We start from the raw sequence: 13169 nt of genomic DNA on the forward strand, positions 1-13169 counted from the left end.
TTTGAGGGAAATGGTGATATTGTGTATGTGGAAAAAGTTTTAGATCGTTGAGTTAATCTCATACAAAATGGGAGCAAAACCAAAAGTGTTGCGTTTATATTTTTGTTGAGTATACATACACATAGCAAATTGTGGCCGTTGTATATGAATTTAGATTATAACGGACAAAATTCGCTGGTCTACCTGAATCTATCTGACTGTAATTGAAACGGGCGTATTGATGATGAAAATGTTCTTGGAGAGAACTGCAGCGTCAAACACGTCAACATGTTTTAGTGCACTGACACCAGCACGCACAAATCTGTCACAATAAAACTCGCTGCGCGCACGCGCACACACACAGCGCAGACTTTAAATGTGTTTTCAAACCCAGTCAGGAAAGGAGGAGCCAGTCAGAGAGGTGGGTTTTTTTTTTTACTTTCAAAGAGACGGTTGAAGTCTTTAGCCCTGCGTCCGGATCCCCGCTGCGCCTCCAGCACACGGAGCAGAGCGCGCGTGCGCGCACGAGGAAACAGCTGTGTATAAAACCTCACAGTATTCCTTCTGTTCTTCCTCCTCTCGGCGTTCGGATAAAGAGGCATGCTGCCGAACCCCAGCGAGGAGGAGGACCGACCTCCGTCCGTCTGCGCCTCAGTGGAATCCCGGAGCGGCGCGCGCAGAGCGCACGAGAGCGGAGGATCGAAGGGGCGCGCGGAGGAGAAAAAGGAGCAGAGGAGAAAGTAGAAGGGACGCGCACAAACATAGACACACACACACGGAGAGAGAAAGAGAAGAAAAAGACATGAGCTTACCGACTAACTGTGTGCTGCTGGCCCCCGCGGTTCAGGATCGCTGCTTTAAAATGTGCAACGGCAGCGTGTGCGGCTCCGCGCGCGCCGTCAACAGACCCATCGACATCGTGCAGAAACGCAGGCGGTAGGTTCCAAACCCAAAGCTGCTGTCACTAAAAAAAATTAAAGCATAGGCACTGCAGAAAAACACTCAGCATGTGCACTGAAAAAAGTTCTTGGGATTTCCACGATTTGCTTGAACGAGTCCAACTAACATAATTTTCTTCTGTGTATCTATTTAGGGCAGAGAAGAAAATGATCTTAGTTGGACACATTCTGATTATGTGGGACCACTGTACACATTTAAATCAAGTAAATTCACAAAACGTTTTTCAGGGTGGGTTTAAAAAAAATCATAATCTCTTTTGTTAAATTCCTGATGGATTTATATAGTGAACAAAACTGTTCCATAATTGTTAATATTTGAGACAATCAGGAACATTCATATTGTTACAGTTTATTATTTTGTTTTTGTTCTTTACCTGCTAAATTACCTACTAATGTTGAGTTTAGTTAAAAAAACATCAAGTAAATTTAAAAAAAACCTGTTAAAGTCAGCAATGCATTCACTTATTCACACAGCTTTGGATTTACTTGTAAATTTAAGCCATTTTTCCTGTGTTTGAATTCACAGTATGATCATGCTCCATTTGACTGCATTCAAATCTATCTACAGGATTTAAATTTTTTAAACAAATAAATATGAATAAATAAGTGCCCGCAATCCGGTTCTGTATCAGAGTTGCTACAGTTGAAGAATAGGGAGTGAAATATGAATAAATAAGTGACATTCTGAATATAAGATGTTGCTGTATCCACTTACCGTATGTTTTCTTTCTTAACACCTTTATCTCACAGCTGTGTAAAAACAATGTGGCCAAAATTTTAGTGCCTTGCTCACAGACATATCTACACTCAGGTCCAATTAAGGCTTAAGCCTCAGTCCCACCGAATAATAAGCCGTGAATAATGAGCCACACATGAGTGTATCAGTGATTATTTGAAGAATGATCCACATTTTAAGCTATCACGTATCTGCTACTAAGGTGCCTCTATGTGCCTCTCTGTACCTCACATGTGCCAGGTTTCAGCCTGTAATGAGCCATGAGGGACCTGTCATTTGAGCCCTGTCCAGCCTCAAATGACTCGTGTCGCCGCATATGATCCACGTCAAGCCACATATGATCCATGTAGCGCCTTGTAACACGACATTGGTGCACACATTGGTTTTCAATTCACAGCATCCATTCAAGTTGTTGTCACATTTTTTAAATGCAGTCCAAAAAAAGACGCTGCACTGAGTGAGTGCACGCTCCCGCGCCAAGGGATACAAATTCTGACAGGGATAACTACTTTGGCATGACACCGGCCGGTGTGCACCCGTGCGTCAGGCTGCTGTTCATCTGTGTTCCAGAGTCATTAAATGCAGCAGTTCTGTGTGTTTACCCAGCTCTCTGTGACCACGCAAAAAAGACACCACAATGAGGTGCCATTTTAATTATATACACCCGCTACCGCAACTGTGTGGCTCAACCCCCCCCCCCCCCAAAAAAAAACATATCCATAAGCGCCTTGGGGCAACTGTTTGTTGTGATTTGGCGCTATATAAAAAATTGATTGATTGATTGATTGATTGATAAGCAGACCAGCTAGAACCGAACCACAGGTTCCTGGACAGTCCCCTCTGCTCTTCTTCTCACTGTCTTTATTTCTTCCTCGGCTTTTGACATTGTGATCCAACTTTTCACTTTGTGTTTGTCTGTTAATATATTCAAAATCGCTCTTTTGCGCAATCAAGTTCTGTGTTCCTGGACTGTCACCTCTGTGCTTCTTCTGGCTGTCTTTATTTCTTCCGCAGCTTTAAACACACAGTCATTTTGACACTATGATCCAACTTTTAACTTTGTGTTCATCCATTATTGACTGCAAAATCACTCTTTTGCAAGCTTGCGTTTTGCGTAAATGCTCGTCTTGAGTGAGCATTGCACCAGTGTGCATGCACAGCGGAGCTCATCTGATCATAACAAGATGTTAAATCTATCATAAACATACTTTTACAGTTGCTTATAAAGACGGAATGAATATGCAACTGTTTTACCAAGTTATTACAATAAAACCATTACAAATAGTTATGTTTTTACCTGTTCCAAATACGTTTTCCACCTCATGAAGCAGGAGAGAGGAAAAAAGGGTCCAGATGAAACAGTCCTCTGTGATTCCAGAAGTGATTAGAGGTGTTTTCAACTGCCAAGCTCTGACAGAAAATGATTAATCCACTACCAAATTATTTTTTATGCAGTATCTCGTCTGGAGCACAAAGCAGGTGGAATTGTAGTGCACAAGAGAGCTGAGCGAAAATAGCCTGAACCGTCCTCGTAGCTGCCAGGTACTCAGATAATGGGCTTTTAACAGCCTCGTCCTCACCGCAAACATGCCTCTAAAATCCTCGTTTGTCCTCATAGTACCTCAGACACAAACTGCCCCACGCTGTTGTTGCTAAATTTTGAACTTCTTGAAATTACTTCCACGCTCAGAGATGAGCCTCGTTAGCTGAATATTCTGCCTCTCAGAGCCTCTAAAAGCCACTATTCTCCCACGATTGTTGAATACCTCCCGTCGTACCAAAAAAAAGAAAAGAAAATATGCTGCGTTGCTCATTATTCAGTGTTCATTATTTGGTGGCACCAGGGCTTTAAACTCACTGACTTTCCAGTTCAGACATCTCAATATCCCACCCAACTATAGTCACACATTTTTGGACACGGTGTACAACATTTTGATTTCAGTGCCTCCATAGTAATCAGTGAGTTAAATGTTGTGTTGTCTACTTGACAAAAACAGCTGATGATAATTTGTGGGTTTTTTGAGCTTTAATAATGAGCATTCGACAGGTTGTGTTATGATACTCAGTTTTTAAGTTCTATGAGAAATGAAGACATCTTCAACAATGTATCATTTTTGAAACTTCATTGCAGACCATTTGTTCCTTTTCCTTGTTTCCTTTGTTCCTTGAAGTACTGCATGGACGCAGCCGTGAGCTGCAGACTGCAGCCTGCAGTGTTTGCTTTGCGTATATTTAATGTGTGTCATTTTATTTATCTCAAGTGCATTCCATATTAATTAATACTTTTCTAAATCACCAATTCTCAACTGTAGTGTCCTAACATTATTTCTAGAAAAAATTTATTTCACACTCTTTTGAATGGGACCGTATGCACTTGCTGACGTGTTGATTAAACACTGCAGAACTGACTGGGTCAAAACCAGATGACATCACACAGGAACTAATATAAGTTCAACTTTGAAATGTTAATTTTAGTCATGTGACATACAACAAACAACAAAAAAATCCCTTCAGCTGCTCCCTTGTTTTTCACTCGGGGTCGCCACAGCTGATCCAAGGTGAATCTGCATGTTGACTTGGCACAGGTTTTATGCCGGATGTCCTTCCTGACACAACTTCATATTACATGGAGAAACATACAACAAACAACACACAGCTTAAAAATGACGAGAGAGAGAGAGAGAGCGAGAGAGAGAGAGAGAGAGAGAGAGAGCTACAAGTCACCTAATGGCAGAAATTACAAAAACAGGACACGATCAGAATTGCAGTTTTAACAAAAGATTTGTTTGTATGATTTTAAAATGGAACATTAAAGTGTAGCTGACATGATATGTAATGTGTTTGTTTTTTTGTTTTTTTTTTGAGTATTTAAGACTAAAATTAAACAACAGTTTGAAATGTATCCTTTCCTGGTGTGCAGTTACTGAAGAGATAAATATTCAGATTTTGAACTGTGCGCCACAAAAACCACAAACTTCCAGGCGAGTCCCGGCATTGGAGAAGAAGGAGGAAGTGACATCAGCACGAGAGCCATTATCTTAATAGCCCCATTAATTTATGGATTTTTACAGGCTACTGACAGCCCCGTTTCCACTCAGGTCGGAGCTGCACAGCGTTATAGGTGTCAGAACGGTTAATTCTCGCCGGCAGAATCCTTTTGATTGGCAGGTGGAACACTTATATTGACGAGCACGCACGCACACATGGTGTCTGCAGCTTCTCCACTCGACACAGAGGCAAAACTGAGTATTTTCACATTATTTTATTTTATTGTTTTGTGGATCATGACATAATTTCATCACGTGCAGACTGAGACGTTATGAGCACATGAGATGTTAGGAGTCTTTCAACTTGCGGCGCAAAGCGGCTCGTTAACATCATCATGGACTTTTTTTCAGCCAGGACAACAAATGTAATTGTTTTCAGACCGTTTCATCAGACTGAAGATGATCTCACTGAAATGGACAGGTAAGACCATATTATTTACTCCTTGTGTGAATGGGTTTAATATTTAATAATAGCATGTTTATCATGCTACTAACGTACAGTACGCTAACTGTATTCAAGAAGGAAACAATATTTATTTTAAAAATAGATGATATTTTCAGTCCCTCGTGTCATTTTTCAGATTTGAAATGTATGTACATGTTTCTAAGAAAAATAAATAAATAAAAAATCCACACTTCCTCATCACTGTTTTCTGATGTCAAGGATAGCAAAACAAACTTCTTAAAAAAAAAAATTTTAACAGTCGATTATGACCACAGAGCTGGGGGGAAAAAAGTTTATCATCTCCTGCATGCTGAAATCGTCTGCATTATTTATATTATAATCGCCATTCTGTGTTCTGAACTCTGTCAATATCGTCACTGTTGTCAGACTGAAGGTTTTCCTCCAAGGCTGTGTCTCCCTCATTGTGGTCTAAATAAGGCTAAAAACCATAAGGTTGTGTCATCACAGCTGCTTCAGAAACACCTTTGGACTGGACTTAAAAAAAAAAAAAGAAAAAAAAAGCTCCACACTAGAAAAAAAATCATCCGAAAACAGTTCGACCTCTGCAGTGTTTGCAGTTGATTTGGGCTTGAATCAGCAGGTCCTGTTCTCGTGATGATGTACAACAATATGGCTGCGGCTGAGGGCTGAAATAGAGCGCAGGCTTCAGACAGCTGTAGTTTATCCTTCACACCTATCATTGACTTTTATTGTTCAGAATTTTTTACAATATCCACATTTCATCATTTTTAGTGATTATTTGCACATTTTTTGGTGCCACCTACACTTTAATGACTTTGCACTGCTTGTATTGATTTTCATAAAGCGTCTGACTTGATTAATCGGGCTGCTCTCTGGGACATCCTGAGGATTTGTGGGATTTCCAGTAAGGTAATGGGCATCATAGCCAGCTGATATACTCGTACAGTTACTGTGAGTACTGTGCTGAGTCGGGTCAGACATTCTGTATTTTGAATTCTGGTGTTCATCAGGTGTGTGTTCTGACTTCTACACCGTTCATTGCTTGCATGGACTTGGTGTTGTGTTGGGTTGGTGAAACCAGCGGTTTAGGTATCTTTTTTGGGGGAATGGTTTACAATACTGACATTGACTTCTTGCACGATGCTGTAATCTTTGCGACATAAATTGATACTCTGATTGCAGCGCTTGAAAAGCTGAGTGGGGAGTCAGACTGTCTGGGTTTGTGATTATCCTAGATCAAGACTAATATCTAGGTTTTCAGTGAATTTCTGGACTTGGCCATCACAGGTGTATCGGTATGTAGGGAAAAGCTAAATACTTACATGGGTGTTTCTGAAAACAGGGATTTTCCACCTTTATTTCAAAAAGAAAAATTCTATATACACTGTAATCCCTGTCCACATGAAAATGCATAACATATGGTCAAGCGTTATCAAAACCATACCAAAGCACTAACTGTGTAGCCATGTTGGCCAATCAGAGCCCTGAAAAAAAAGACAAAATCTCAGTTTTCCTTGTCTACACCCAAGCACTGAAACAGATTTTCTGAAAATCTTCACACTGGAAGGGGTTTTTCAAAAGCTCTGTTTGCAATGACCAAAAACACAGCAGGCATGTGAACAAAAGGTCAAAGCACATCAAAAAAAATATGTTTTTCCCAAGTACCCCTGTACGTGTGGACAGTGACCAAAGGCTTTCACTTATCTTGGCTATAACATTCATGTCTCTGGGTTTGGGTCTTTGAGATCGAGAAATGCCTGTGAAGAGCTTATGGAGTCATCATGTCTCTGGACAGAGGTTACGATTGCCCAAGTCTTTAAAGTCCTGGTGCCTCCTGTCTTACTGTATAGTTGTGAGACTTGGGTACTAGCCAGCAGAGGTAGGAGTAAGTCACTGTCAAGTCACTCAAGTCATGAATCAGTAAGTCCCAAGTCAAGTCTCAAGTCAGCTGTCAACACATGGTGATATATTATGAGAGTGACTTGATGATGACTTACTCCCACCAGACAGACAGAGAGAACAAAGTGCCTAACCAGTGACCAAAGGCAGCGGCATGATGTCTTTGGTATTTGGACTTTTTGGAGGATCTGGGAGTAACATTGGAATTACTTTGTGTCAAACAAATGCTTGCTTAGGGAGACTTAGATGAGGAGAATCATTTGCATGGCCAGGGCGCGTCACCTTTGACATTCTGACCATAAGACACCCAGCCGTCCCAATATATTGTGACTTTCGTGAGCTATAAAAAGGGTGGGCATAGTTTTTGTATATTTGGTTAAGAATATTACAAGAAATGTTCAGTTACTTTTCACACACAATATCTGGGTACATTAATGAGTAATTTCAATTTTTAATTCAATATTTACATGTTAGAAATACCCGCTAAGCCTCAACAGGAACTAACCAGCCGTTCCATTGATTACAAGTAATTTGTCAGTGACAATTTCCATAATACATCGAGTCGGTGATGTGTGACAACATGGCTCCCCACAGTGAACAGGATGCGTCATCTTTGGATGAAGAAAAAGTGTATTTTATGTGTACCTTCCCTTCCAAAAGTGCATAGTAGTACCATTTTTAGAGAAGACCTGCATGCTTTTTTCAATATGTTCCAAAATGAAAGACTTTGGAAGATGCGCAAGCAGAAATTGCAAGGAGTTGCTCTGCTCAACACCTAGCTATGTCAGCAGATTTCAGTAATAATAATATTAAACAAGAGCAATCCAAGATTTCCATCACCCACCAATCCGTATCTGGATCACCTCCAAATTCAGTGGAGTTTTCCATGCCCTTTTATCTGTTTGTGGTGTCAAAAATGATCCCATGATCATTTTGTGTGAACCACGGTCTTTAGTGCTGCACGCTCATTAAACATAATGATCATAAACAGGGCAGCACGGTGCTTAGTGGTTAGCACTGTTGCCACACAAGAAGAAGGTCATGGGTTTGATTCCCACCTTTGGGCTTTCTTTGTGGAGTTATCATGTTCTCCCCATGTGTGCGTGGGTTTCCTCCCACATTTAAAGACATGCAAGTTAGGTGAATTGGAACTTTAATAATTGTCCAGGTCTCCCTTGCAAAAGATGTCTCAATCTGAATGGGACTAACCTGGTTAAATAAATAAATAAACAATTATCTTCACTACACAGCCTCAGTGAAACAGGAAAGTGTGAAAACTGATTCAGAAAGTTTTTCATACAGGTTTCTTCTTTAAAAGAGTAGGACTGACAGTCAAATCAGTCCAGGTTCAGCTCTTGTACAAACAAAACAATTAGGGGCTACAGTAGTGTTCAGAACAAGACCAAGCATTCATGATATGCACACTCTTAAAAGTATGAAATTGGGCTATTCGTAAAAAAAAAAGTAGAAAAGGGGGTGTTCACAATAATAGTAGCATCTGCTGTTGACGCTACAAACTCAAAACTATTATGTTCAAACTGCTTTTTTAGCAATCCTGTGAATCACTAAACTAGTATTTAGTTATATAACCACAGTTTTTCATGATTTCTTCACATCTGAGAGGCGTTAATTTTGTTGGTTTGGAACCAAGATTTTGCTCGTTTACTAGTGTGCTTGGGGTCACTGTCTTGTTGAAACACCCATTTCAAGGGCATGTCCTCTTCAGCATAAGGCAACATGACCTCTTCAAGTATTTTGACATATCCAAACTGATCCATGATACCTGGTATGCGATATATAGGCCCAACACTATAGTAGGAGAAACATGCCCATATCATGATGCTTGCACCACCATGCTTCACTGTGAACTGTGAACTGTGGCTTGAATTCAGAGTTTGGGGGTCGTCTCACAAACTGTCTGTGGCCCTTGGACCCAAAAAGAACAATTTTACTCTCATCAGTCCACAAAATATTCCTCCATTTCTCTTTAGGCCAGTTGATGTGTTCTTTGGCAAATTGTAACCTCTTCTGCACTTTTAAATTTTTAATTGCCGTACAGTGCTAAAATGAACATCAATTTTTTTTTTTGTATAAAATCATAATTGATATAATAAGCACTACAGATGCAATGTTTGCACAGATAGTGTTGATGGAGAAGTGCAGAGAAGGTCAAAAGGAGTTGCATTGTGTGTTTGTGTATTTAGAGAAGGCTTATGACAGGGTGTCAATAAAAATGGTATAGCAATTACTCCTAATATCAAATGTCACCAATTAACAGGGGTAAAACGTAATTTTAATATGGTTTGGTGTGTTTTGAAAGATATGAAAATCACTTTAAACTATAACAGTTTAATTTTTCCCATCCCCAAGTGTTTCATGATATGCTACAGTCATACCTTTTCACCTTTTTTAAAATATGCAATTACATCATTGCATACACATTTTCATGTGTGCTCACCCACCCACACACACAGATGACCTGAGAGAAACTGAGCTACCTTAACAGTCGTGCAAGGAAATATGAGTAACTTTGCAGCTGTTCTTTTAAAAAGTCTTGACACCAGCAGTGTAGACAGGCGGAGAGAGAGATCAAAGTCCCTTTATAATGTCAGCCTGCTAATAAAATGCCTTCAAAGGGAGAGCTCTAATGAACGTAAAATCAGCTGTATTTATGGAGCTGATGGATCAACCAGATGTGTTGAATAACACTTGTGAGAAAGCAGCAGAGAAAAGAAGACTTTATTGTAATCATGCATGGATGATCACACACCGCGTGCATCCTCGTCACTTTCTGATTCCTTGTAAGCTTGGAGCTCTGGTTTGTTTTGGCAAAGATTCATGTCCACCTGTGCAGATATTTTGAGTTTGCTTTTAGGTTTATGGTGGTTGACGATTTTTGATTTACTTTCAGAGGCGACGTTAGTCCTGTCAGGTTTAAGAGACTTTACAGGGACTGTCCTCGTAAAGTCTTTTAAAATACTGTTGCACACAGGAAATGTTTAGGCTTAAACTGGCTGCAGATCACAGCAAATACAGTGCATGCTTCTCAGTCTGAACCTACTCCACTCAGGTCCATAACTATGTGGACAGTGTCGCAATTACTTTCATTTCACTTCTGTATATTGCCACAATTCAACTGTATATTGCCACAATTCAACTAAAAGGAAATAGTTAATATGTGGTTTTAGTGTCAGCTTTAATTCAAGGAGTTTAGCAATATTAAATTAACCATTTAAAGGTTACAGCCATTTTTGTCCTCCTGGTATAAAATACGGGGGATATAGCGATCAGCATGTCTGTCCATTCGTTTGTGCTTGTTTGTGTGACATCTTAGGGGCCAGTTGACCAATTTTCATTCATATTTAACATATGTGTGTACTTGGGTGATCTCCCAACACATTTACTGATTTATGGGGACAAGGAGTATATGTCTTATCCTGATGGCTCTTATTATAGCCCCTCCATTTTCAGAGCCCATAAATAACTGGACAGGGGATGGATACATGAACATTTCCAAGTCACTGACTATATCTTGGACTTCATTTGCAGCTGTCATTAAGATTTAAAAAATGTGTGCTACAGTGTGGTAAATCATTTTGGAGTAGGCAGTTCTCAAAGGCTGTACAAAAAAGATAGTAGTGAGGGAAGCCACCAAGATTGTCATGACAACTCTGAAGGCATAAGCTTCTGTGGCTGTGATTACAGAAGCTGTGAAGACTATGCAACCACTGATGTAGCTTCATTGTGGAGTGGAACAGAGAAGGATTTTTCTTTAAAAAAAATGGAATTTCAGCTACAGTTTGCCTGATATTTAATTTGTCCTGTAATGTATGGACAAACTAAATTATTTATGGACTTATAGTGACATTTGCCTTTTTCCAGTCTGAACTGCATTTTGTGATTCACTGCTCCTGTACTTGCTGCCTATTCATATGTTCTCAGTTCTTGTCTTTTCTCTTTTTATGCATTTACATGTTGCTTTTCTGATAGGGAATACAGTAAAACTCGCTTTAACTGTCATCGTATAAACCCGATATTCACATTCACTGACAAAAGTAAAAGTCCCAATGCTTTTGTATGGTTTTCTATGTAATAAACACTGTGTATAACGGATTTTGTATAGCGGATTTTCGCTCACATTGGACAAAACGTTTCACCCCATTGTAATGTATTTCCATTAAAAAACCCTCGCATATACCAGACAGAACAGTCTGGACGTGTCCATTAACAGAGGTATGAAATGAAGTTCAGCGCTGACATTCACCGATTCGAAGAAAGTGAGAACCGTATCTCCTTGCGTAAAAGACCACCCCTTTATTTTTTCAAATTGTGCTCAGACACAAGACCTAAACAAGGCTGGGCGTAATTCAAGGCCAGTGATTATTAACACCATATTACAGTGCAGGCAACAAGCAGCATTTTGTTCAGGACCCCTTCACACATAGTGCAAATATGTACAACTCAGGGTGACACCCGTTGGAGCAGCTCGTATGAGCGAACCACGAAACATCTCGCTGACAGGCAGGCATGCACGATGCGATGGTTCATGCACGTAGGAACACAGTGCCACCAGCTGCTCGATGTAGTTACACGTTGTGCAGCTGCTGCGAAGAAAAATAAATTAAAAAATTTTAAAATACATGCTCCAGTGGTTTTGTGCACGCGGGAGCACAGCAGCTTTTCAGAGCAGCTGTGCAATGTTGTTACACATCACGCAGCCACTATGAAAATAAAAAAATAAATATTACATGCCACCCATGGGAAACCAACTTGCACCAAAAGCTCTGATTACCAGTCAGAAACTTTACTACTGAGCTACAATCGCTGTCCTGTAAAAGCTGCAGGAAACTGCCTGATATCAGGAAGGATATGGATGTATTTAAAAAAAAAACACCATATAAAAACATTGCATTTTATTGAATCCCTCTTATCAAGCGGGCAATACAAATATGATCCGTCTGTTCCTCTGTATATGACCCATGGTCACAGACATACAGTCATGAAATGACATGAATGATGAAACAGTTCGCTCTTCTCATGTCCACATCTACTGGTCCGGTGTGTCCAGCCAGCCATGCGCTGGTGTTCTGCCCGACACGTGTGTCTTGTGGATGCCATGCCGCAGGACTGACACCGCATCATGTGGAACAGAGCTCACGTGGGTGGTGTGACATTCAGATCACCTGCTGCGTGTTATGATCTGACAGTTTGTTTCAACCCGAGAGCAGCCAGTCAGTGGGCTGCAGCGAGCAAGCGTGTGCACGCTGCAGCCCATCACCAAGCGATATATGTTTTTATTTATGTCCACGTGATGACAGCAAGGAGACAAACGCGCATCAGAGTGGGCAGTTGTTAGTCCATACCCGTCCAAACACAGTACGTGTTGTCCAGCTGGGATGTCCAGATCCACAGATCTCTACAGCCGCTTCTGTCAGCGGCCACACCTCCTATCAGTTTAGGGCACACACCAAAGCCACACTTGTGGGGCACTTAGACAAATTTCACTGCCAGGACAACAGTGATCGTCTGCTGACTGTTGTCATGTTAATAGTATGAATGGCCACACATTTTCTAAGTGCCAAATGAGTGGTGTTAGATGTTCGTGTGTGTCACCTGGAATTTGGCAGGCACCTGCCGTGAGAGAGATCGATGGGCTCGCACAGCGCACACTCTGTCTTTCAGCCACTGGTGTGCGCAAATAGATGTAGCAACAGATGTATGAGGCAGCTATGATTTTACACGTTTTGCACACTGTTCCTGCTTCATGCGCACTTTATGTGCAAATCGACCAAATTCACGCTATGTGTGAAGGGGCCCTATGTTTCATGCATATCTCTGAGTGTGATGAACTAAACCAGTTTAGATCACAGCCCTCTGTGTGCCTGCAAACCATGCACCTGCTAAATTGAACACCGCAAAGGGCTGTGATTTGTCACTTTTACAGTTTCACTCCTTCCTCTCTCATCATATTTTAAAAGGTTTTGCAGTGCGTACGCTGATTACATTTCAATTATGGATCAAACACGTTTGGCAGAAAAGTCAGAAAATATGACCAACTTTACAACACAAAGTCGAAAAAGATGTTCAAATGACCAGAAATTCATGGAGGAAATTGTATGTAC

The 13169-nt window shown here is 40.7% G+C and overlaps 1 protein-coding gene across 1 annotated transcript in view; it reads left to right on the forward strand.

Annotated features, from left to right (window-relative positions):
- Positions 1-688: 688 nt before the first annotated feature.
- Positions 689-13169, forward strand: part of LOC117518848 (cAMP-specific 3',5'-cyclic phosphodiesterase 4D-like) — a 166908-nt gene continuing 154427 nt past the window's right edge. Inside the window, exon 1 of the mRNA XM_034180090.1 lies at positions 689-915. Within this exon, the coding sequence (XP_034035981.1) occupies positions 782-915 (134 nt within the window). The 5' untranslated portion in view covers positions 689-781. The remainder of the gene's footprint in view (positions 916-13169) is intronic.

This window comes from Thalassophryne amazonica, chromosome 10 (genome assembly GCF_902500255.1).
Source record: "Thalassophryne amazonica chromosome 10, fThaAma1.1, whole genome shotgun sequence".
NCBI classification, from domain to species: domain Eukaryota; kingdom Metazoa; phylum Chordata; class Actinopteri; order Batrachoidiformes; family Batrachoididae; genus Thalassophryne; species Thalassophryne amazonica.